The sequence below is a fragment of the Macrosteles quadrilineatus genome, unplaced genomic scaffold (assembly GCF_028750875.1).
Source record: "Macrosteles quadrilineatus isolate MER2022 unplaced genomic scaffold, UCM_ALF_1.0 Scaffold_4__1_contigs__length_99947679, whole genome shotgun sequence".
NCBI classification, from domain to species: domain Eukaryota; kingdom Metazoa; phylum Arthropoda; class Insecta; order Hemiptera; family Cicadellidae; genus Macrosteles; species Macrosteles quadrilineatus.
In genome coordinates, this window is record NW_026542597.1 from 48,341,512 (window position 1) to 48,368,043 (window position 26,532).

Sequence of the window (26,532 nt, forward strand, 5' to 3'; positions counted from 1 at the left end):
GATATTATACGAGAAAATCAATGGAATTCCTGTAGCTTGTAGGTCATGTGACCAGTTTCCGCCAATCAGATAGCAGCAAATTTCAAAGGATTTTTCACAACTCAAACAGCCAGTTGGTGGAGTAGCTGCGTAGCCATTGCTGTGTTGTGAAGTTCGGTTTGTTAATTTCATATCCGAATTCATCATGGGCATTGAAAATCATCCGACATCGAAATTCGGAGAACTTCAATCGTCAATTCTTAGTGCATGGTACTAAACTAAGAAATAAAATGTTTGTGTTCGTAGCTAAATAAAATGAGGATTTTTCGTGAGTGGGTTCCCCAGTCCCAGGGAAGACAGCCGTAACATCAAGGGAAAGCTTCTAAGAGGCGTAGTGTAAATTGTGTTTTAAAACTATTAGATCCTTCTGCTGTAGTAAGGTAGGTTCCTATTATTTGCCAGAACGTATATAAAGTTTCACTATACTCGTTAATACCAGCACTTACCAGTTAAAAGCGATCGGTCTATGATAATTACACTAAGTTTACCCTATTGGCTTCTTCCCCGAGCTGGGGACCCGCCATGTTGATTAACTAAGCGCCAAAACCTTGTTTTATTACTAGGTTTACGTGGTAAGTCGGTTGTTTTTTGTTAATGCGTTATTAACTTAAAATCCGTACTGGGGACTCTTTGTTTACAAACAGAGATATGTTGAAGGATTCAGTGAAGTCATTACATCACCTTTGATTCATCACTTTCACAAGCTTAGGTAGACCATAGCTTGCCTCCAAATAGTGAGTAACTTAGCTCTTATTTTGGGTGAAAAACGCTGCTTTAACTAATCCATATTTAGATGCTAAATTGTCCATAATTTAACCATAGAGGTTATGCTGTAGTGAAGAATACTGAAAAGTGCCTTTTTTTAAGGTTTTAAGTTAGCCTATTTGGTAGTATAAAATCTAGCCCTAGGCCTAGGCCTAACTTAATTTTCTTTGCCACGGGCCTAAGTGAAGTTACTTATTTAAGTTGGGTTTAACTTAGGCTATGTAAATAAACTTGGACCATTTAAACAGTAGGTCAACCTATCTAACTTATAGGGCATATATCCCTCCGAGTGTTATTTGTCGCTGCAGCGACACATAACACACTTTGTGTAGTGTTTTGTGTCGCTGCAGCGACTCACAAACACTGTTTACGGCAAAGGCTCTAATATGACTGACAAAATCGGATTTAACTGGATCGAGTTAGGTATCGTTTTATTTGACAGATTCAGAGCTTTCTCCGGAGGTCTGTCTCTAAGCGCTATTCATTTTAGTTCCGAAAATATTGTAGCAGACAGCTGACGTGCGTATTTGTAAACAGCTTGATTAACCTCGGATCGATGACTGATGTGTTTTATTACGTTTATCATTGTTTTAGTGTTAAAAATCAAAAGTAGTGATATACGTGTTTTACCTAACAAATTTTTTTGAAACAAATGTTCCTTATGTTCTATGTATAATATTGAAGCCCATGATTTTCCAAACAAAATGGTATAGAACAGTATATTTTAATTAACATTGTTTTCAAGCTTCTCAGATCCGTTTTAATAAATCCTTGCAAATGAGCAAAAAATAGGCAGACATTAAGGCCAAAACAAGGGACACTCGGAGGGATATTTAATAACTTGCGCTAGGCCTAGGCTTATTTTTGTCATAACTTAATTGTTTTGGAGCGGTGGTGCTAGGCTATTTAGGCCTACTGATCACCAAGTCCAAAGGTGTCGTTAGAAAGGTCTTTAGCATGTAAGTTAGTTTTGCCATCAAACAAGAAAACTTTGGATTTCCATCAGGGCTCTGCCCCAGTGGCCTCCAATGTTCCCATGTTATTCTTAAGGAGAAAATATTTGTTTAGGCCTAGCCTACATTTGAACAGATGAATACTTTGAAATTTACACTAATATTTGAAACAGCTGGTTGTAACTTACTACATAAAATTGGAGACTTTTGCTGTAAGGTTTTAATTAGATTACTTTGATTGATGTTTCACTGTTCAAAGCAAAACAAAGCAACACAAGATCAAAGCATAACCAAAAAACCTTTCGACATTTAATGGAGGCTTGACGTTGATCAGGACGGCCAATAGGAGGGGAACGACGAACTTTAACTGGTAGTCACGAACGAAATGCAGCTACAAATAAGTTAATAACTTACTATTGTCGTTGATAGCCGAATACAGCAAGCACCCTTCGGTGTTGGGTTTAAGTGTGTTTTCCAACAGCCGCATGAAGATTTCACATTCAATTTAGGACTGTTGGATAATTGCTGCATAAGCTATTGATTTTCGAAGACAAGGAGGCGGGTAGAACTAAGTACAGTGGAAATAGAAGAGAGGAGATATTACAGATGAGATATTATAGATGAGTGGCAAATGCGTTGGGAGCAGTGTTTTATGTTAACTTTTTAAAGGTTAAACGTTCGGATAGGCTATATAGGCCTACAAACATCAGAAAGAGTCTGGAACATAATTGGGAGATGGACCATTAACTTATGAAACACAGTTTGTCATTTATATATTTTTTCTGTTTGATAAAATGTAGAATCAGTTGTAGGCTAATCACAAAAATGGTATTAAGTGATATATAGCCTAACTTGATCATTACCGGTAAATTAAAAAAAATATTTTTTTCTAGTAGGCTAGTGCGTTAAGTTAGGCGTAGTAGCAAAAGGTTTGCAAATTGCCGGATTAAGTTATGCAAACTTAGGAATTTCAAAAGCAACCCACAAGAAAACCACAAAATAATTTTTTACACAATTTGTCTAGATGTAAACTTAATGGTTGTATGAAATATGATTCCCTACATAGGAATAGGCCTGTCAATGTTTTTGAAATAAGGTTTTACTTAGTCTAAAACTTACCTAACCAGGCACCCACCAAATACCGGACGCGCTGGGTTTTGTTTCAAACAATTACCGTACCTAGTATAGGTAGGCCTACCGGTATGCTTCATCCTGATCAACACCAACTAAAGTTCAAAGATTAATGCATTCGTTGGCTTTTATTCTGTCTGCAGACAAATGGGTTTGTAGATGGTTGTTGTTGTTTCGTCATTGGCCACTTAGATCCAGTGAGCCGCGATTGGTCATGCTGTAGGCCTACACAGTTTTGGCAAATTTCTCAAATCTCTTGTCTCTGTTTCCTTAAAAAAACGTTTGGGTTTCTTAGGCTTAAATAACTACCTCTGCCAATTTGTGGTAGTGTAAATTAACTTACAGTTGTTAAGTACACAGTCAGTAGCCTACCTACGGCATTTAAATATTTTTCTGTTATTTTAAATTAGGAGGATTAAACATTAGGGAGAGGACACGCTGTAGTTTCGTTGAAGCCAGCGTGGTCGCACGCCGCCGCCAGCGCCGTACTGGGATAGCCTACTTAGTGTTTTATTTTTAATTCTATCCAAAATTTAAATCATTAGCAGTAGGCCTACTGTAAGTGTATATGAAAATTTTTCTTAAAGAGAAATAAAATAAGTTTTAGGCTAGGGTACCAACATGATAAACGCACTTTGGCGTCAGAAGCCGCGATGATTACTGAACGTTTGCTCTCTTTACTCAAAGTTTTTTTGGGCAAACAGATCAAATATATAGCTCAACATGATAAATAAACGGTATCAGCATTCTGACACATACTTTCTCCCATAAGTTTGTCAACAACCTTTATCATGTGTAAGCGGTGAGAGTAAATATGTATACGGAAATAGGATTTGTACAATTTTGTTCAGAATTTAAAGGACTATAACATACTAAATTTTTTATCAAAATCGTTTTTTTTTTGGAAAATCCGATTTTTACGTTATTTTATGGGGTTTTTGTGGGAAAATCCCCATTAAAAAATCAAAATTTTATAAAAAATGAAAAAACTCAAAATTGTAAGGATCATAACATAAGTAGGTACTATGTTAAATAGAAACCGAATTTTATTCTAATACCCTATTTTTCGTTATTTTATAGGGTTTTTATGGGAAAATAACATAATTTACAATAACCTTTGAACCGTAATTTTTACAGAAATGGGATTTGTTCCATTTTGTTCAGAATTTAAAGGGCTACAACATACTAAACTTTTATCAAAATCGTTCGGGCCATTTTTGAGAAAATCCGATTTTTCCGGTTTTTTTATGGGGTTTTATGGGAAAATCCCCATTAAAAATCAAAATTTCAAAAAAATGAAAAAAACGCCTGGAGATACTATGGATACGAACCTACATACCAAATTTCATCAAAATTGGACCACAGGTGTTTTTGCTAGCTCTGTACACATCCAGACACACAGACATCACTTCGAAAACCACTTTTTTGGGTCCAGGGGGACCCAAAACGAATAAGTTATATCCACTCAAAACTCAAACTCGAAAATTTTGACGAAAACAATACTTTCTCCATATAACTTACTATGGTAGGCCTATAGGGGGAGAAAGTAAAAAATCAAGAATTTTATTGCCAAGAAATTGTTTTACTTTTATGTTCATAGCCTAATTTAATTGTAACGGCTGTGAAAAGTGTACTAGTGTAAAAAGCGTGTAGGCCTATTTGACATTTTTCTTAACTTTGGCTATTTAAAATCACCTGCCTAGCCCAAAATGCCTTAAAACTAGTAAAAAATGGCATTTATAAATCGAGAAAACAATGAAAAATGCAAATTTAAAATGTAGGCTATAGGCCTATTATAGGCCTACCTCACAAATTAAATTTTTCATTTTAACCTAGCCTATTTAATAAGATTGTTTTATAAACTGTAGAAATTTAAAAAAATTGTATTGTAATTATTTTCCTAAATACCGTACTAGGCCTACCTACTTTTAAATATAGTTAAATTTATATTTTTTATATCGAGATAAACTCTTTTAAAGAACACGAATAAATTGATAATTTGTATCTAGATCTTTTAAAAATGTAATTATAGCAGGCCTAAATCATATGTTCAAAGTCTTTGACAATTCTTTCTAGGCACTTTGATCTTCAATAACAAATAATAAATAATAGATTTTATAGAAATTACTGGCACCATTCGATAGGAAATTTAATTTACTTTAAGAATGCCATCAGTGAATAACACAGGTATTTTAGTTTAGCGGCAATTTTAATTTGAAACAGCGCACACGTCATGTTTTTCCCCTATCTCTCCCATATAGCGGCGGCATTTTGCCACTCTACGGCTCCGCGTGCCCCTCTAGTGTTCTGCTAAAGTTGGCTTCACCGCAACATGTGTATTCCTATTCGCGTGCACTCTCCTTAATGTTTAATCCTCACTAGATTTCAAACCATAATTTTATGGGTCTTTATTTAAAACCCAAAAACTATTGTAAGATTAATTTTCAAGCCTTCCGGGATTGGGATTGCAAAATGTACACCAAGCCTAAGTTCCGGACGCATTTTCGGAATTAGGCAGCGGCACTTTCTAACTCCGGATTGTTACCTTTTTGATTAAATATTAGCCTACTTCAAAGAAAAGTATTAAAAAAAGTATTAAAATACTGATTTTGACTTGTTATTAACTGTAAATTGCAGCAAACTAACTTATCGAATGTTAGGCTACGTTTATTTTCTGTTATATTATTTAGGTCTGCAAATTATTAACTAGACTGTAAAAACAGCAATAAAAATGGGAATTATTACAATCATAATAGGCTTAGGCCTATATTTTCAAAATTCTCAAAAATGTTTAAGTTAGTAGCTTTCTTACTTACCAATGCACCAGCATAGCAACGCTGGCGGCGCTGCCTACGAATTTACAGGCAAAGCCCACTCCAAGTAATTAACGCCTTTTACCATGCGGTTAGCATTCTGGGTTAGCCTATAGTAGTATGTTTTCTGTGCTTAAATTTATGGAAAAAGGGAATAAATCTGACACATTTAAAGATAGCCTACATATAAAGTGAAAATCTAATCAAGTTAATGAAAATTCAGGTAAAACTTAGTCCGCAAGTTTGCTGTGGCAGGGGGGGGGGGCACCAGTATTTAGTTACCATGCATTGTAGGCCTACTTGTGTGGCATGCTCATTTTGCTATGCCACACTTTTCGGTAGTGTTGCACGGAATCAACACACTTTGTTTATCAGTGCCACTGGTAAAAAATTCAAGAATCATCACAGGGTGTATACCAACCGGGAAAACCGGGAGAACCGGGAAATAACCTTGAATTTGAAGGGACCTGGAAAAAGCCGGGATTTTTGGACCGAATCCGGGATTTTTATTTTAGCCCCGGTAGAAGATTATAGTCGTAAAATGCGTCTTGCCGCGGTTGCGGGCGACGACGATGACGTTTTCGTGACCTCGGGAGACGACGATGACGTTTCGTGACCGCGGGAGACGACGATGACGTTTCCGTGACCGCGGGAGACGACGATGACGTTTCCGTGACCGCGGGAGACGGCGATGATGTTTACATGGCTGCGGTAAATATTCATGATTTTACCGCGATCGCGTACTTCGACGATTACGTTTCCCTAACCGCTGGACTCAATGATGATGTCTACACGGCCGTGGAAGATTTTCATGATTTGCCGTGACCGCGAAAGATGACGATGATGATTTCTACACGGCCGCGTGAAATACTCATGATTTTGCCGCGATTGCGACCTACGACGATGACGTTTCCGTGACCGCGGGAGACGACGATGACGTTTCCGTGACCGCGGGAGACGACGATGACGTTTCCGTGACCGCGGGAGACGACGATGACGTTTCCGTGACCGCGGGAGACTACGATGACGTTTCCGTGACCGCGGGAGACTACGATGACGTTTCCGTGACCGCGGGAGACGACGATGACGTTTCCGTGACCGCGGGAGACTACGATGACGTTTCCGTGACCGCGGGAGACGACGATGACGTTTCCGTGACCGCGGGAGACGACGATGACGTTTCCGTGACCGCGGGAGACGACGATGACATTTCCGTGACCGCGGGGTCAACGATGATGTATACACTGCCGCGGGAAATATTCATGATTTTGCCGAGATCGCGGACGACGACGATGACGTTTCCGTGACCGCGGGAGACGACGATGACGTTTCCGTGACCGCAGACGACGACGATGACGTTTCCGTGACCGCGGACGACGACGATGACGTTTCCGTGACCGCGGGAGACGACGATGATTATGTCTACACGCCCGCAGATGTTTATGATTTTGCCGAGATCGCGGACGACGGCGATGACGTTTTCATATCTGCGAGAGGTAATGATGATGTCTACACAGCCGCGGAAGATTTTCGTGATTTGCCGTGACCGCGAAAGACGACGATGATGATTTCTAAGAGGCCGCGTGATATGCTCATGATTTTGCCGTGATTGCGGCCGACGATGATGACGTTTCCGTGACCGCGGGAAACGACGATGACGTTTCCGTGACCGTGGGAGACGACGATGGTGTAGACACGGCTGCGGGAAATATTCATGACTTCACCGAGATCGCGGACGATGACGTTTCCGTGACTGCGGGAGGCTATGATGATGCCCACACGGCCGCGGAAGATATTCGTGATTTGCCGTGACCGCGAAAGACGACGATGATTTTGTCTACACGGCAGCAGATGTTCATGATTTAGCCGCGATCACGGACAACGATGATGACGTTTACGTGACCGCAGGATCAACGATGATGTTTACACTGCCGCGGGAAACATTCATGATTTTGCCGAGATCGCGCACGACAATGATGACGTTCCCGTGAGCGTGGGAGTCAATGATGGTGTCTACACGGCCTCGGAACATTTTCGTTATTTTGCCGTGATCGCGGTCGATGACGATGACGTTTACGTGACCGTGGGAGTCAATGATGATGTCCACACGGCCGCGGAAGATTTTCGTGATTTTGCCGCAATCGTGGATGACGATGATTACGTTTTCGTGATCGCGAGAGATGGCGATAATGTATACATACCGCGGGAGATGTCCAGGATTTTTCTATGGTAACGTAAGACTGTGATGACGTTTACATCACCGTGGGAAGCGACCACACGACCGCAGGAAATATTCAGGATTTAGCCGCCGTTGATAATGTGTTCATAAAAAATGAAGATAATATTCATGATTTTGCTGCTATCGAGAGAGACGATGTTTCCGTGGACTTAAGTAATGATGATAATGAAAATTATTACTATAATATGGATTAATACTTTTTCAACACTAGCTCACTGGACTTTGAAACAAATTTAATGTAAGTTTATATCGTATACTTAGGCGGCAAGTCTTAGATTGATTATAGTTTAAGTGGAACCAAACAAATACGCGGGAACCTGGAAAAACTTGGAAAAACCAGGAAAAAACCTGGAAAAAACCTGGAATTTCACTTTAATAAAATAGTATACACCCTGTCATCAACTTTATTCGTAATTAAATAGACCTAACGATATAGTTTTACAATCGGCATTGTCAGCACATCTCATTGTCTAGAAAGAAAAGATAAAGAAAATCCTATTAAAATACATAGTTCAAAAAGTTTTCTGTCGAATAAAATGCCTCATCCTTAGCACTTTTATACTCTGCGGCACACCACACAATGTTAACTGATGCACAGGAAGGAAAAACAAAACCACCTAGGCCTAACCACACCGGCAACAGAAAGTGAAATGAGAGAGGCGAGGTAATACCGAGTTGGGCCGAGCGTGTTTTGATCAGTTGGCAGCACTGGACAGCGCCGCAGAGTATGAAAGCTCCCATATAACGCAAGGCACCTAGGGGCCGCTTGTTTCTGCGGCTCCTAAGTGCACTATCGTGCATCTAGCCAGCCGCAGAGTATGAAAGCACACATTTAGCTCAATGCAACTTACATGGCCGCAGTGGTGTCCAGTGTGCCGCAGAGTATAAAAGGAGCTTTACATATTGGTAGGCCTACAAAATTCCTTAAATGTAACATTTTTATAATATATTAGGCAATTTGTTAGTATAATGAAATCTTGTGGTAATATATAGCCTACCTATTGATATATTTATGTAATCAATAGCCCACTATGTTTGCCTATCTTTGCCTCCGGTTATAAGAATAAGATAGACTAGATGAATTTGTATTAAAAGTTAAAATTTTTTTATGAAAAACACATGGGAAATTCAGTATGCCAAGGTTAAACAAAATTTTACGGCATGATCTTGTGCATATAGAGCTCGACGGCACTAGTATTTTCAGTTGACAACACTAGCTTCTAGCTGTCAGAGAGGTGGTTGGACCAAGGCAACCACATCTCACTTCACGATTTGTAACTGCGTTGTTCACCTTATTGGTATGATTTAATAGTTCTTTAGGGTTTATGAGTTGTACTACAAATTTGTATCTTCTATAAACTTAGTAAAAAAAAGGGTTTTCGTTTTCTCTGTATAACATCCCTTTTTCAGCTGTCCTACTTAACTGTTTTTTACAATTAAGGCGTCAGATTTACGAAGATTGAGGTGTCATTTTAAAGCTTATCATCCAGCTACCCTTAGCTGGATGATAAGCTTTTTTGTTAGGTACCATTGGTCCCTACCAATGGTACCTAACAAAAAAGTTCCTCCTTGTGTTTCTGTTTGTATTTTAGAGTTTACTATCTAAGATCAAGTAATGTTGTCCAACTTTCTAAATCAAGTTTTTAATTTCTATTGTGATTAAACAGCTGAGTGTCACTTTTGGTTTCTACTTAGGCCTACTTATATTTCGACAACGACTTTTCCTACATCGGTACTTTTCCTACTTAGGAAGTAAAACTTCAAACGTCCAAAACCCCAGATTTGTGTGTTTTTTGTTACATTTCCTCCGAATGTTTGCTAGATGTACCGATTATCGTTTAGAGATTACGTAATCTTTTAAATAAGAAACCTTTGTTTGGAAAAAGGTGGTTTCTTCAAACTGTCATTAATATGTTAACATTAAAAGTTGCTTTCAAATAATGCTATTAATGGGAAATAACTTTGATTTTCGAAAACAAACAAGAAATTAAAACCAAAGGAAAATTAATAACTTCGGTACTGCAACAAATCAAGTGAAAGTTTTTTTGAGCAAACCATAGTGAGTTTTTAAAGCTTTACGTTCTTAACGTTATATGTTTTGTGGCCTGTGTATTTATTTATTTATATATTTGCCAAAGGATTAACACCTATAATACAGTTTGATTAGAAGGACAGTGTTTGAATTGGTCGTAAGTACTAAGTTCTTTTCTTAAATGTAAACGTTGGTTTTTGGTACTACTACTTTTCCTTAGAACCGGTGGTAGCAGTAAGAATCATTTTTACGTACAAACACATAACTATTTACAACTATAGTTATTGTTAGTGCTGCACCTAATTTCTTATTAAATTTAATTGAAGTCTTACTGTATTTACAGCTAGTTAGTCCATATAATCTTACATACATTCATTACATACATCTTGGGCCCAATTCATAGCTCAATTTCAAAAGTGTAACTACAAACAACAACTAGACTACAAACAATAAACATTAAACAATTTGTGAACACAAACATATTTAAAATATCTACGTAAAACCTAAAACTACAATATAAATTTCCAAAATCATAACCATAATTATTGTGGATCTTTAACTGGATACTCAATACTGTTGCAACTTAGTTCCGAGGCAATGTTTTAATTTTCGACTTCCTCAGAAAACTTTCGAGTCAAAACTTATTTGTGCGAAAATCCCGCCGATTACGCGCGATCGCCTTTGAGGCAAATTCTCTTTCGTTTACTAAGCGTGATTGTCTCTCACGGTAAAATTACTCCCGCTGACTAGGCCTAAATGCGTGACTGTTTCGGCAAAATGCTACCGGCATGGAACTTATGTACCTACCGTAGCATTAAATTTTTAATTACTAAAAAACTGCCGCCCAGTTAACATGTTATTTTATGGCCTGTTATAATCACTCCTTATTGTATAGATTGTGTAGATTGTATAGATATACAATCAACAAATTAAATCTTTGGCAGTTACAGTAGTAGCTTTACTACATGGTGTCTACTCTCCGGGAAAACAGGGAATCCTTCAGGAATTTGATATCACATTAAAATATCCGGGAAAACTCCAGTAATTAACCCAAACTTTTAGGAATCCGAAGCCTGGTCATTGGAATCATCGGTTAAAAACAGGAAAAAGCAGTCATGGGTTCCCCAATCGCTGAAAACGATAACTGGTTTTGCCGAGACCGCAAGATATCCTCACGGATGTTGCAGCGATCACGAGAAACAATAGGCCTAGTTGATGTCGCCGAGATCTTTTGATTTGCTCACCAATGTTGCCGTGATCTTGAGGGAGACAGACAAAAAGACTTGAGGGAAATCACAAAATATGCTTACGAGTGTTGCCGCAATTGTGAGAAACGATTATCGGTGTTGCTGAGAACGCAAGATGCGGATGCATGTTACAGCAGTTGCAGTAGACGATTACTGCTGACGCCTTATCTACCTGTAATAGCCTACTACGTTTGAATATTTCGTCTCCTTGGAAAGTTTTGTTCCTAAGTGTTAGCCCCTACCCAGTTAATGAATAAAATAAAACAATAAAATTTTTAACGTACTATCCCTAATGTACATTGTTTAAATACAGCAGTTCATGAGTTATGTGATAATATGATGATTTCTGTTAAAAACCTTTTAATAGTATATTACGTTACTAGCCCGGTAAGTGTCGTTTTACCGTGCGAGCACGTGGGATTTTCGTGCAAGTACGTTAAAGCTTACCAGGCGAGTAACGTAGCCTACGATACTTTACATCATAATACACAGAATAGTTAGTTCATTTTAAACGTATAACACAATTCATTTAGGACATAACATAATCTATAATATTTTTATACTACAGAAAATAAAATAGGCTGTTGCAGTTAGCTGTTTATTTCATCAGTTGACTAAGTGCACAGTAAAATGTTTTTACAGTGCGCAGTGCACGGTAAGAGAACAACGTTACTTCTCCGTGTTAATGCACGGTAAAGGGCAACTTTCCAGCCTATTAATACGGATGGAAAAGTACCTGTTTCTGTGTAGTAGCCTATCATGTAAAAGCTTTTACCAAATATGTTAAAGTGGTATGATAAAGCTAAATTTAGGGTTCCGATAGTAGTTCTTAATACATTCAGGAATTTGTCTTGAATAGAATTCTGCTGGAAAACTGGAATTTTTCAATACAGATTTAGTAGACTCACTGTAACTAACTGTCCCTAAATCTTAAAAATGTAAAGGGGTATTGCATTATTCATTTTGCCTCAGAAACAAGTTGGTTCTGAACTAAATTAAAATGCACAATTTGCACACGGGTCTGCTGGTATTTTTCTCTATACTGGTAGCCTATTTTCTATTGTTGGCTAATATATATAAATAAAACAAATCACTTAAGATCAGCTTGTACTCAGATTGTATTTATGGTGTCATTCCAAAGAACAGTGGTGTTTGTGATATTGTTATGGTTGCTGTTGGCACTTGTTTTGTCATTACCACCTACCTTGGAGTGTTGGATTTTTATTCATCCAGCACTGAGGCTATCAAGGATGTGCTTCTTCTGCAGTGTTTCTAAAACAGTGATCTAATGAGTTCTGAGATCTTTGGTGGATAATCTCAAAATGTTCATGTCAAGAGAATATTTAATTCCCCAAAACTTAATCATTTCTAAAGAACTAGATGAAGGTCCCCACCCCATGCTGAAGTCATCAGGGTTTTTATGTGTTCCAGATGGCTTGATTCAGTGGTTGTTACATCTATGGTGTTGTCTCGTTCTCTGACACATCTGTCATCAGGTAGGCTGATTGATTGCCAGTCCTTTGTAGATCATAAAAATTGTTTCAACCTTTCCTTACCACATCCTTAACAGTTACGTTGGTGAACTATCAGATTTTTACATCTATAGAAATATAGAAAAGGGCCAAAACTCTCTTAGTTGTGTCACAATTGTTGTATGAAAGTTGGAATCCTAAAATCTATTTGAGCATTTTCCCTTCTCCTGTATTGATTTGGATTTTATCTGTAGTCAGCATGCTTGGTATTAATATTCTTGGTTTTTGCATTGTTTGATTTGTAAAATATTGCTTTTGAGATCCCTAACCGATTGTGTATTACAATAGACTATCGTTGACGTAGCACGTTTCGTGACTTTAGCAGTGCTGTAGGCTACTATTAAAATGTTTGATCGCTTTGGTAATTGGGTTATTCTATGCGTTCTTCCTCACGATCAATGCACCTAAAATTGACGCAGCTTTGTTTTATGTAATGCATAACGTTATAGTAGTTTACACAACGATTGCGTAAAGATAGTGTTAACGACACGAGTAGAAAATTTAAGGTAAGAGTCATGGCAAGTGCCCTAAAAACTTCTATTAGTGTCGTTTACACTATTTACGCGAGTTGCGGACACTACTCTACCTACGACCCTACTAAAAATCACTACCAGTAGGCCTACTCATAATTGCTAACAGAGGTTATGTTTTTGTTCATAACCTCTCATTGCCGCTGACAGTGATGCAACAAAACATTGTACCAAACACTAATTGCACCACTCAACAATTAAATTGGCCTGAACAGCTGATTAGTTTTGAATTTTGAATTCCCTAAATGATACCCTGTTCAAAAAGATTGAATACAGAATTGCTAAAATATCATGATTTTAAGTTGTACAATGAATTTATTATAACTTATAAGAAATGTGACACTATTCATGTATATATTTCTAATGTACTTGATGAATAAAGATAATTTGAATTGAATTGAATTGAATGAGGCAAACCTACGACGGCCCTGAAGGGACATTCAGTTTCTTTTTGTCTTTCATTCTACTTCGACTTTTATCTCGAAGTACTTCGACTTTATTCTCGAAGTACTTCGACATTATTCTCGAAGTACTTCGACTTTATTCTCGAAGTACTTCGACTTTATTCTCGAATGTGCTTATTATAGTTCGTTATAGTTTTACGGCAACCACAACCAGGGCCACCTTTACTTCGAGATAAAAGTTGAAGTACTTCGAGATAAAAGTCGAAGTACTTCGAGATAAAAGTCGAAGTAGAATGAAAGACAAAAAGAAACTGAATGTCCCTTCAGGGCCGTCGTACAAACCAGACTAGCTTAGCCTTGTTCTACCCCATTTTACAACTAAAAATCATGATATTTCAGCTATTATTTATTCAATCTTTTTGAACTTGGTATCGTTTGATAGGAAAAATAAAAGTGTTCTTGTAATTTTTTTGTATAACGAGCCCTTCTTTAGTAATTTAAGTTTGAAGATTTTAAATTATTTTTAATTTAAAAGAAAATTACATAACTTTTTCCTAATTCTAGACTCAATAAATGTATAGGCCTATGCAAAGTTTGGTTTCCGTAGCTTGAATAGTTCTCAAGATATAAATGGTTTTGCAAAAAACACTAAATGGCGGCTAGCGGCTAAACAAATACTCTTCGACCTATGTTTATATGAACTTTTTTTGTTTAGAATTGATGAGTATTATCAGCCCCTGAAGTTTGAGACACCCCTTTATGATCACCCTGTATATACGGTATTGAATTGTTGACTGTTACATTGATACTGTTACTGTTACTTTGACTATCAGTATCCATATAACTTATTGACATTATTCAAATTAATGGCATTAATTTATATAAGCTATTCAGGGAGACATATAGCTTAGCCATACAAGTTATGTATGTACCTTGTAGTTTTGATTCTATCATCTTATTTTATCAATGTAAACTAATTGAAAGATAAATAAGTTTTGTGTAGTTAAATAACGTGTTGGCGGGAAACTATCGCAAATAACGTATGTTGCCGCGATCGCGGGAAATCATCACGGATTTTGTCGTGATTGCCCGAACTCACCACACTTATGCTGTGATTGCCAGAAATCATTACGGATGATGCTTCGATTACTGGAAATCATCAGGGATCTTGTCAAGATCGCAGGAATTATAATGGATTTTGCTGCGATCGTGAAAAATCATTACAGATGTTGCCGCAATTGGGGGAAATCATCCAAATTTTGCCTTGATAGAAAAACATGCTAGAAATATATAGAAAAAATTATGTGATCACGAGAAAGGTTTTTAAAATTTTTTGTAGGTGTAAATAAACAAGTAAGTTTTGCTTATTATAGCGGCAAGTTTTTACCATGGAATTTCTTTTTTAACCTAAAAACCTGGAAATGTCCTTCAATTTTATTATAATGGAATGCTGGACACCTAGTAGAATACTTTTAAAATGAGTTGCTAAACCAAGACCAAGATAGGTACCGGTACCAGTAATTACTTTCTTAGTCGAATTCTGCCCTTTATTTTCTCTATTTTTACAAATCCAGTATTTTTATGCTAATTGAGTCCATGTTGTTCCAGGAGTGTGGACAGAATGCAGCAGGTCGAGACAACAACTCCTAATAACACAGTAAGATATAAATATTGTTAGTAAGCTTTATTTGTACCAGTTTTAAATATATAAATGGTTGCCCCCTTGCCAATCTTGACTTAAACCTTTTAAAAATAAATAATTAAAAAGCCATTGTGGTTAGAGGCCATTGTATGGTTTTTGTGAAAATCCTTTAATTTCCCTATAAGGAAGTAGCTATTACTGTAGGTCTCATGGTAAGACCTAGGCCCGGGACCGATTTAATGCATGGGCTATTTGTTGTTTTGTGTCAAGGTATAAAGTATGTGTTACCGGTACAATGTATAAGACAACTCAAATAGGATTACAGATTAAAATGCATGGGCTATTTGTTGTTTTGTGTCAAGGTATAAAGTATGTGTTACCGGTACAATGTATAAGACAACTCAAATAGGATTACAGATTAAAATGCATGGGCTATTTGTTGTTTTGTGTCAAGGTTTAAAGTATGTGTTACCGGTACAGTATATAAGACAACTCAAATAGGATAACAGTTGCATGGGCTATTTGTTGTTTTGTGTCAAGGTTTAAAGTATGTGTTACCGGTACAGTATATAAGACAACTCAAATAGGATTACAGTTGCATGGGCTATTTGTTGTTTTGTGTCAAGGTTTAAAGTATGTGTTACCGGTACAATGTATAAGACAACTCGAATAGGATTACAGATTAAAATGCATGGGCTATTTGTTGTTTTGTGTCAAGGTTTAAAGTATGTGTTACCGGTACAATGTAGGCCTATTACAATATTTAGGGATATAATGATTATAATATTTAGTACAATATAGCTTAATGTATTATATTATTAATGAGGAGGCAGAAGAAGATAGAGAGAAGTGGAGATCAGGTGTTGGTGCGGCCAAATCCCCCCTTGGGCATAAATGGCCATGGGTGTTAATGAGAGTGAGTGTAATAAAGCTTATTGGACAATGCAAAGGTTTATGTAAAACCCCGCTCCAACAGATCATGCTGGTTCGCAAACTTGTAAGAAAAATGTAGGTTTACACGTTTCTACCAATTTTTATCAAAATTGGACTATTTTTACTTGATTGATCGTGCTAATGGACACATATGTAAATATTTATAGATGTTTCCATTTCCAAATTGCCTGGACATATTTTGTGGACATGTTCCTTGGGCTAAGCCAACGTACGATGCCATATAAGTATGGGTCTAAAATGCCTAGATTACTGTCTGTCGGTCCGTTTGTGATTTTTTTTAAATTATTTTATATCTTAGGCATTTTTTAAGATAGAAATTACAAAATTAGTATAAATGTGTAGTTTAGAAGGTAAAAAGGGCTTAAAATTTTTGTTCCAATATCTAAAGCCATTTTGTATAATCAAAAAGATAGAGAATTTAAATCCAAATCAAATGAGACCTTGTTTGTTAAAATCGGATGACAAACAACCAAGTTATCAGTTTTTTTCTACATTTGGTTACGCAATTTGAAAGGTTTAAATTGCGTAGCTGAATGTAGGAAATGGTTATTTGTGCAACTAGTGAGCAAAGGGAGCAATTGACTGACTCACTCGAGAGAAATACATACGCACGAGCTGTAGGCGAGTAAGGAATGGTTTCTCGAGTGAGGCAATTGCACTTTGCACTCGAGTTGCACATTATATTTTTCCTACAGTTACCATAAAACAAATAAATTGGTAAAGAAACGTGACATATTTTTACACAGAAGTGAACTTTTAAAATTACATTTAATGATACAACAGTACAACAGCTGACCTGCTGATTTACAGCCAGTGCTGCCAACGTATTTCGTGCACATACGACCTTGTCTGCATGTTGCGCGTTCAATATTTTGTGCCTTCACGTTGCAAAGCTGGAGCGAGTGAGACAAAGTCACTGATGAGCGAATTGGCCACTTTGCTTTCTCAAATCACTGAGAGAACATGTACATTGGTAGGCGACTGTAGGAAAAAACTAATAACTCGGTTGTTTGTCATCCGATTTTAACAAACAATGTCTCATTTGATTTGGGTTTAAATTCTCTATATTATTTATTATTAAAACAATATATTAAGAGAAATATGTACGGTTTTCATGAAATATGCCATCTTAAGATTTTTACCCTTTTAGTGCTATGAAACGATATATCGTTGTTTTAAAAAAAACCCTAAGGGATATAGAGAGGAAGGTTATTTAAAAAAAATAGCAAAACGGCCATTGGTGACCTGCATGTTCATAGGATACACTACCAACCACTTAGCTAAAAGATTCGCCCAATCCGATGATTTCGAGGTGTATGTCTAAACCAAGGATTATGAACACCTCACTATGCCCCAGTGGTTGTAGTATATCGCTACAAACACACAGGTCACCAATTATTTATAGTGACCAATTATAGTGACACACGCTCTAGCCTTCTCGGCTATCTGTGCTTGAAGACTGGGGAGTCAAAACCCGGTATTTAAGCTGTCGCCACCGATTGCGAACAGATGGCGCTGCAGATGGTTGTTCAATGCGTTACTAGGTAGCAGCACCAGCTAGTCACGGACTATTTAGATGCAATCTTTTAGTTTTAGTAGTAGTAAATGTGTTCCTGAGACTTTGCTGCTAAACATTAGTTTCCCTAAAATTGCTATATTACAATAACCTCGTCCAACTAAATCAGGGTTAAATTCAATATTACATTGTAAACTATATTATGTCTTTTGATTTTGTAAGATTTCGGTTTCAAATAATGCTATCAGAACATAAAAATTTATAGGAAAACCAGGAAAATTACAACAAAAACTAAGTTTTATTTGATGTTTACTATAAATACCGGGATTTATCTTTCTTATATATTTTCTTATTGTGTTATTATTCAAAATTAGCCTAATTAATAAAATAGTGACAACATGACAGTTAAAATTCAACAACGGGTAATGGAATGAAAAGGCAAACAAAAAAGTCTTACAAAATATGAATTATTGGCCTAGCACTGAAAGGGTTAAATGGACGCCGTATTGAAGTGGCTTGAGATAGTGGAACACAATTTTGTAAGTTATTTTTACCACTAACTTATACCAATTTTGAAATTTCTGTCTTGAAAAATGGCCAAGATAAAAAATAGGTTTAAAATGTCCCAGGGCTATAAGGGAAATTCGTTAAAATGTGAAAACTCTTAAAATATGTCTTGTCCTAAAAAGTTTAAATTTTAGAAAATAATAAGAACATACAAGGCCTTCCTTAAAAATCCAAAACAATAAATAATACCCCCGCCGCAGCAAACCTGCAGACTAAGCGAATTTCAACTTCTCTGATTACATTTTTACTAAAATATTTCCATAAATAAAGATATTTATTCCCAATTCAAATAACATTAGAATTAACGAGTGCTTAGGTTTGCTGCTACGGGGAAGGTAAAAAGTGTTTTTTGACCAAACGCATTTTAATCTGTAATCCTATTTGAGTTGTCTTATACAGGGTGTCCACCGACCGGGAAAACCGGGAATTATGCGTGATTTTTTTTAACCGGAAAAAAACCGGGAATTATGAGTGAATTTTGTATTCAAACGGGAATTTTTTGCCGCGACCGCGGGAGACAACGATGGCGTTCCCGTGACCGTAGGAGACGACGATGACGTTTCCGAGACCGCGGGAGACGACGATGACGTTTCCGTGACCACGGGAGACGATGGCGTTTCCGTGACCACGGGAGACAATGATGACATTCCGTGCCTGCGGGAGACAACGATGATATTTCCGTGACCGCGGGAGACGATGATGATGTTTTCGTGACCGCGGAAGACGACGATGACGTTTCCGTGACCGCGTGTGACGACGATGACGTTTTCGTGACTTCGGGAGACGAAGATGACGCTTCCGTGATCGTGCATGCTGACGATGACGTTTCCGTGACCGCGTGAAACGATGATGATGTCCAACTGCCGCGGGATATGTTAGTGATTTTGCCGCGATCGCGCATGCAGACGACGATGTTTCCGTGACCGCGGGAGACGACGACGACGTTTCCGTGACCGCAAAAGACGATGATGACATTTCCGTGACCGCAGGAGACGACGACGACGTTTCCGTGACCGCGAAAGACGATGATGACATTTCCGTGACCGCGGGAGACGACGATGGCTTTTCCGTGACCATGGGAGACAACGATGATATCTCCGTGACCGTGGGAGACGACGATGACGTTTTCGTGACCGCGCGAGACGACGATGATGTCCATAAATATTGCTTGAAATGATGACTGCGGGAAATTATTTGAATTAAGCTACAATCGAGAAAGATTATGATAACTTTTTAATTTCTGCATTATTATTTCTCTAGGCCACTTGGAAAACAACCCATTACTCCAAAATTGTACAATATGAAAGTACATAAAGCCAGGGGTTGGTGTAGTAATCCTTAAGAAAATTTGGTAAAATAGAAATTACCAGTATTAAGAATCTATTTTTCAGGTGTCTGTACAGAGATTTGATAAATTTTGGTATCGACATATCACTATTTTTAGGAAGTTATTAATAAATTGCAGGTTTAAGGATTAGTTTTTAATTTTTGGATTGTCTAATCAGTAATACACAAAAATTGAATACTTGTGTCAGGCAATATTACAGCAATCATATTTATTCCCCCTTAACTGAGAATGCTCTTTCCGATAACTAAAATAGCAAGCTGTTTTAGAGCGCTAAAACAGCATTGCGGGAGTTGGCGTAAAACACGTTGGAAATTTTAGTATGAAAAGTACGACCTGAACTACCTGGATTTTTTTTTTTTACTCATGAATTACTCATGATTTTTTTCTGGTTGGCCTGGTGGACACCCTGTTATACATTGTACCGGTAACACATACTTTAAACCTTGACACAAAACAACAAATAGCCCATGCATTTTAATCTGTTTAATCCTATTTGAGTTGTCTTATACATTGTACCGGTAACACATACTTTATACTTTGACACAAAACAACAAATAGCCCATGCATTTTAATCTGTAATCCTATTTGAGTTGTCTTATACATTGTACCGGTAACACATACTTTAAACCTTGACACAAAACAACAAATAGCCCATGCATTTTAATCTGTAATCCTATTTGAGTTGTCTTATACATTGTACCGGTAACACATACTTTAAACCTTGACACAAAACAACAAATAGCCCATGCATTTTAATCTGTAATCCTATTTGAGTTGTCTTATACATTGTACCGGTAACACATACTTTAAACCTTGACACAAAACAACAAATAGCCCATGCATTTTAATCTGTAATCCTATTTGAGTTGTCTTATACATTGTACCGGTAACACATACTTTAAACCTTGACACAAAACAACAAATAGCCCATGCATTTTAATCTGTAATCCTATTTGAGTTGTCTTATACATTGTACCGGTAACACATACTTTATACTTTGACACAAAACAACAAATAGCCCATGCATTTTAATCTGTAATCCTATTTGAGTTGTCTTATACATTGTACCGGTAACACATACTTTTATACCTTGACACAAAACAACAAATAGCCCATGCATTATAAACTGTATTCCTATTTGAGTTGTCTCTTAAATCTTGTCTCACGTATGGTACTTAAAAGAAATCTAAATTTTGTTATAGTAGGCTACGGTACCTATAGAATTTTGGTATACCTGTGAAAACCTGGAATCATCCTTAAATTTTAATATTATGGCTTAATTAAATGATGGCTTACCTTGATGAACTTTTTGTTTAGTAGCATATATCAATCTTAATACATTTTAGACATTTTACTTCACAGAACACAACAAACTCCGCAGTGGTGGCATCGAGACCATCAGAGGGGGCGGTGGCGGCGGCTGCCGGGGGGACCAACTCTAGTGCCAGTGATCCCCTGCCTCGCAAGGAGCCGCCGCCACGGGACGAGCCCCGCTTGGAGCCTGTCAATGGTGTGGTGCAGCCTCCGTTTATCCCCCCGCCTGACCGTCCCGGCCGCAACACCAACCAACTCCAGTACATCGCCAAGTTTGTGCTGAAGCCTGTGTGGAAACATCAGTATGCCTGGCCTCTACAACAGCCCGTGGACGCCAATAAACTTAATCTTCCAGTGAGTATTTTGACTTAGGCTAGTCATTGTGATATAAGAATTAATTTGTTTTGAAGATAGTATTCTTATGGCTGCCTGACAGTAACACATACCACAACTAGAGGAGTTGTTAGTACTGAGTGATTGATAGTTATTTAAGAACTTATTACCTTTTTATGTATGAAGATTGCTTTAATGTGTAGAATTTGGCTATTTGACCTAAGAAAATTTAAGGTCTCAAGACTAATAGACAATAAAAAAGGTAACAAAACATAACTGATATTTTGTCCTACATGAAATAGGATTTCCTTGATAGTTGATCGAAGATTTTGTTTTATTGTGCATCTGCTAGTCCCTCAACTTGAAATTTCTTAACCTGGCAGGTCACACTGAATTGCATAACATGAGGAGACGCACACAGTCTTTTCGACTGGGTGAAATTAAAAAGCCATATTTCAGTAAGCATTATATTTAAATTCCTCAAAATCGTAAAAAAGAGTCTAAAATATTAAATTTAGAACCTTCTGAAAATGCTTAACCCTTTGCACTCTAGCAAAAAAATTTTGGTCCTACCTAAAAATACCGGTACACCGGTGTGATTGCCAGATAGTACTAGCTAAAAATTCCAGACATTTTTACAAATTTTTGGAAGCGTTTAGTAAAATTTGTGTATCTTTTTTGTCTAAACAGATAGAGGCATACTTTTTGTTTCCTTTTATTCTCTATGAAATTCTACATAGAAATAAGTAAAAATAACCCATATCAACTGTAATTTTTTTTTCTTTCATTAATAGTAATAGGTTTTATTTTATATTTTTTAAGAAAAATATTATGTTTGAACGAGTATATCTTAAATTCTCTACTTTAGTTCTGAACAAAACACAGCTAGTTCCATGCACCTACCTTAAAAAATTAGGAAGTATCCGAACCCCAAAATACTCTTATAATAAATTATAGAAATGAGGGTTTACACAAGACTCCATCATAATTCATAACATTATTCTATTACTATTTCTTCCAAAAATCATATTATGGTATTGTAAAAGTAATGTTGCTGAAAAAAAAATCAAAATAATTTCTGTGTAAAGGCCTTTAGCTTAGCACTAACTTTTGTTGAAAACGTAAAATGAAATAAACATTTCCAGAATATTCAAAACGTAAATCTATTCAACCTTAGTATTTTTTACAAAAACTCACTCAAACATGCCATGCAAAAGTCATGAAAAAATTTCTATGCAATCAATCATGCAAACACAAAACAAAAAACTATTTACAAACAGGAATTGTTATTATTTATTTGGCACACAATATGTTCGCCGTAGCAAAGTCCATGTAGTCCTTTACCGCAACTGCAACGAACACATATAGTACGGCTTTTTTTTCTCTAGCCTCCTATTTTTGTGCTAAGAGGACTGTACACACAGCAATTCCTTTCCTGTCTACCAGGTAAAGGTATTATGCCAAATCGAGTCTTGTTATTTGGTCCATAACCATGACCAATGATCTTCCATGATCTTCTTTTTGAGATCTACTAGAATTCTTTTCTTCATACCACTGTGAAGACAGTGCCTCAGTAATCGAAATGGTAAAGTGGTCTTGACATTACTTTTCCGCTGGTATTTTCTTGAGTGAATTATATAAAAATAGTTGTTTAGCCTCCGGATTACTGTATTATACTTAAAATGGTTTACAATACCTGCATATAGTAATCCTTTGTTGCTGATTTAGGCAACTAGTTTCGGTTCTTGTTTTGAACCATCTTCAGGCCTCAAGGTGTCAAGTGATCACTTCATTCGAAGGTCGTTAACAGAGTTCAATAAATAAAACATATACAAAACACGATACACGGAACGGACACACATTACAAAAAACACGAAAAACACGAAGGGACATTGACAAACGATCGTGACCGGGCTGAGGTAAAGTCTACCTCAGCCCGGTCACGATCGTTTGTCAATGTCCCTTCGTGTTTTTCGTGTTTTTTGTAATGTGTGTCCGTTCCGTGTATCGTGTTTTGTATATGTTTTATTTATTGAACTCTGTTAACGACCTTCGAATGAAGTGATCACTTGACACCTTGAGGCCTGAAGATGAATTATATAGGCATTCAGAAGGATTCTTGCAAAAATATTGAAAGTCCCTTTTTTCCAATATTTTAGGGTGTGCCTCTCATCCAAGTAACAATTCATTATCTGATCATTTCAGGAATTTCTTTTACTATATTTTCATTTGTTCTTTTTTTACTTTTTCAATAGACTTGGCTGTATGTTTAAAAGATAATAAAATAACTGGGTTTTTCTGATTTTTTTTCTCTGAAGCCTAAAAATAAAAGATTGTCATTTCTCATGTAGGTTTTTTGGGCAAAGTTGAATTTTTCTTTTAGTAGATGGAATGCCTTTTCTATTCCTTCGTACAGTGCCCATGATGAATGTAAGATTCTCTTACATACTTATGTATGTAGGAGAAAAGGAGAATAGGAGAAAATTAAAATTAGTTAAAAGCTAAAGGGATGCTAGTAAAAAAGTTATCCTTGAAAACATGGTAGCCCTTGTACAGATACTGCCCTATCTCAGTTTGTGGACAACTTATTTGTGACGGTGTTTAAGAGGTAGCCTATTGCAACAACTGAAACCAACAAAACACAAGAAGACGCAAAGGGTGGAATTGACCAGTACATGACAAGAAGATGTTGCTAGACTGAAATGAGGAGGTTAAAGGATGGCCAAAAGTAGGTCACCGTTCCTGGACTAAGGTGTCTTATGCACAGTAAAGGCTCACGATACCAGCACGCAATAAATATAATTTTTACGCAAAAAAGTACAAATTTAGACAGCAATGTGTGCTCTCGCTGGCTAAGAAGTTTCTAAAAAGTATTAATTACTAATCAGCCACTTGGCTTTCTCTTAATATAGAACCAAACCATTTTATTGAAGCAGTTTTGTGAAAATTTAATGATGTTTTAAAGACAACTCACTATTGAAGTTTGAGTCGACATACAAATAGACTAGACATTTGACAATTCCTAATGTTTTTGCAGGACTACCACAAATTAATAAAATGTCCAATGGATTTGGGGACAATCAAGAAACGATTGGAAAATAATTACTATTGGAGTGGCAAAGAGTGCATCCAGGACTTCAATACAATGTTTACAAATTGCTATGTATACAATAAACCGGGTGAAGATGTCGTTGTGATGGCTCAAACTCTGGAGAAATTGTTCCTTACAAAGGTAAGTTTGCTTTCTATGAATATAAAATTATGAATCTTGGCTAACAAACACTTAAACTTGGCGAGTTATTTCCGAAGAATGATTCCATATTAAAATTTATTACTGTGTTGGTGTGTATGAGCCAGTGAATTATTTACTGAAAAAGATTTTGAAATTTATTCCTACCTATACTAATATTTAAAGCTATGGTTTTATTGAAATATGATTAAGCAATGGACAAAAATAATCCTTATATAATATGTGGAGGCGATTTCTAAGAAACACTACTCCTATGTTAATAATGGATGGATTTTTACAAACGATGTTTCAAAATTAAGTAGTTTTTGTGTAGACCTCCCCTTTCACCAATTCCTGTGATAAAAGTCCTCGGGGCTTTGCCCCACATGCCATCGAAATCAAAATTTTTTTATGAAGAAAAGATTTTGTTTACTTAAACAGACGAATAATTTATATTAATTACAGCTGATCATAGTAAACACATGATACACACAAGAGCGTTAGTTTTCAGAGTGAGTTCGTTTTCAGTTTCGACGACTGGAGTGATTGATTACATTATCTTTAAATTGACTCTTTTAAGTAATCAAAAATAATGACTGTTATTCGTTTTGAAATAATACTTTGCAATTGCTCGAATTCGAGCAACAGGTGCACAAGTAGTGTTATATTGCCTGTAATGTTAAAGAGAAAGAATGCTGTCATACAGAAGTTTACTTTGCCCAATTAGGTTGTTTATACTCTTTCAGGATATTATTTTAAGTTTGCTGTGAATATAAAGTAGAACTTTTATCCCAGAAAGTGGTGTTTGGGCCTAATAGCAATCAATATGGAGAGATAAAATCATTTGGGAACTCAAGTGATATTTTTGCCTATTGTGTTCTAATCATATTGATTGTCGGACACTTTTCTGATAGGACACAGCTAATAACCATCCCATTTTTTTGCAGGTTGCTGGCATGCCAAAGGAGGAAATAGAGTTGGACCCGCCACCTCCAAAGGGTCAAAAGAATGCGAAGAAGAAAACGGTTGGTAGAGGCAGAGGAGCCGGGGGTGTGGTGGTGGGAGGTGCGGGGCCTGCGAGGGGTCGTCCTGCCTCTGGTGCCTCTCCTGGTACCATCCCTGTCACCAACTCCACATCTCTCCCCGCCGCGGCCCCACACCTGCCATCTCCCATACCCGGCTCCACTGCTACCACCACCGTTCCGACTACGCATGCCACTCACAACTCTCTACCCCAGCAGGTAACTTCACACAAACAGAATTTGTTTTGTTTCCCTAGGATATTTGAAATTGTTGTCTGATTTGTATAGTAGGTCTTTAAACCATTCCTGGAAAAGCCTGACATCCAAGAAAAGACCTCAACTAGCTTAATCTAGCTTAAATTAAATTATCTTTTCTGCCAAATGAATAAATGATCTGAAATTGAAAAGTCAACTGGTTTGGATTTATGCGAAATCATAAAGAGATTGTCATTAAACACATTTTGGTCAAGACAGGGCAAGCAGATGTGCTGTACGGAAGTTGAGTTCAGAAAAATGATGTTTTGTGTGTCCTAATCAAGTCTTCAAAACAAAGGATGAAATGAAATTTGTCTGAAAAAAGTCCCTTGTAAATTGAAAAGTAAAATAGGTACCTGGGTAACTGCAGGTAAATACAGTAACAGGCAAATTTATTTGTAGGTTTTAATTATTAACAAGAATGAATGATTAAAGTGAGAATGATGAACTTTTTATTTGATTTGACAGAAGAAAAACCACCTCTTCTTTCTAAAGAAGCCTCCTTCGTAGGGATTAACTAAATTGTATGGTGAACTTTCCTGTGTTCTGAAACAGTCTGGAACTCTTTTCTTGGTTGAGTTAGCTGTGCATCAATTCCTTATTCTGTAATATATTAACCTAATCATTTTCAATCCAAGTTGTGTTTTGATAGATAAATTTATACAAT

The 26,532-nt window shown here is 36.8% G+C and overlaps 1 protein-coding gene across 6 annotated transcripts in view; it reads left to right on the forward strand.

Annotated features, from left to right (window-relative positions):
- The first annotated feature begins 81 nt into the window (after positions 1-81).
- Positions 82-26,532, forward strand: part of LOC128992460 (bromodomain-containing protein 3-like) — an 86,305-nt gene continuing 59,854 nt past the window's right edge. For 3 of the 6 annotated variants that reach the window (XM_054416037.1, XM_054416038.1, XM_054416039.1), the window contains exons 1-5: positions 82-249; positions 15,294-15,342; positions 21,075-21,380; positions 24,397-24,591; positions 25,536-25,829. In XM_054416037.1, coding sequence (XP_054272012.1) covers positions 185-249; positions 15,294-15,342; positions 21,075-21,380; positions 24,397-24,591; positions 25,536-25,829 — 909 coding nt within the window. In that variant the 5' untranslated portion in view covers positions 82-184. Of the gene's footprint in view, positions 420-12,650; positions 12,716-15,293; positions 15,343-21,074; positions 21,381-24,396; positions 24,592-25,535; positions 25,830-26,532 lie in introns of all 6 variants that reach the window. The other 3 variants (XM_054416040.1, XM_054416043.1, XM_054416042.1) reach the window with 3 other exon arrangements.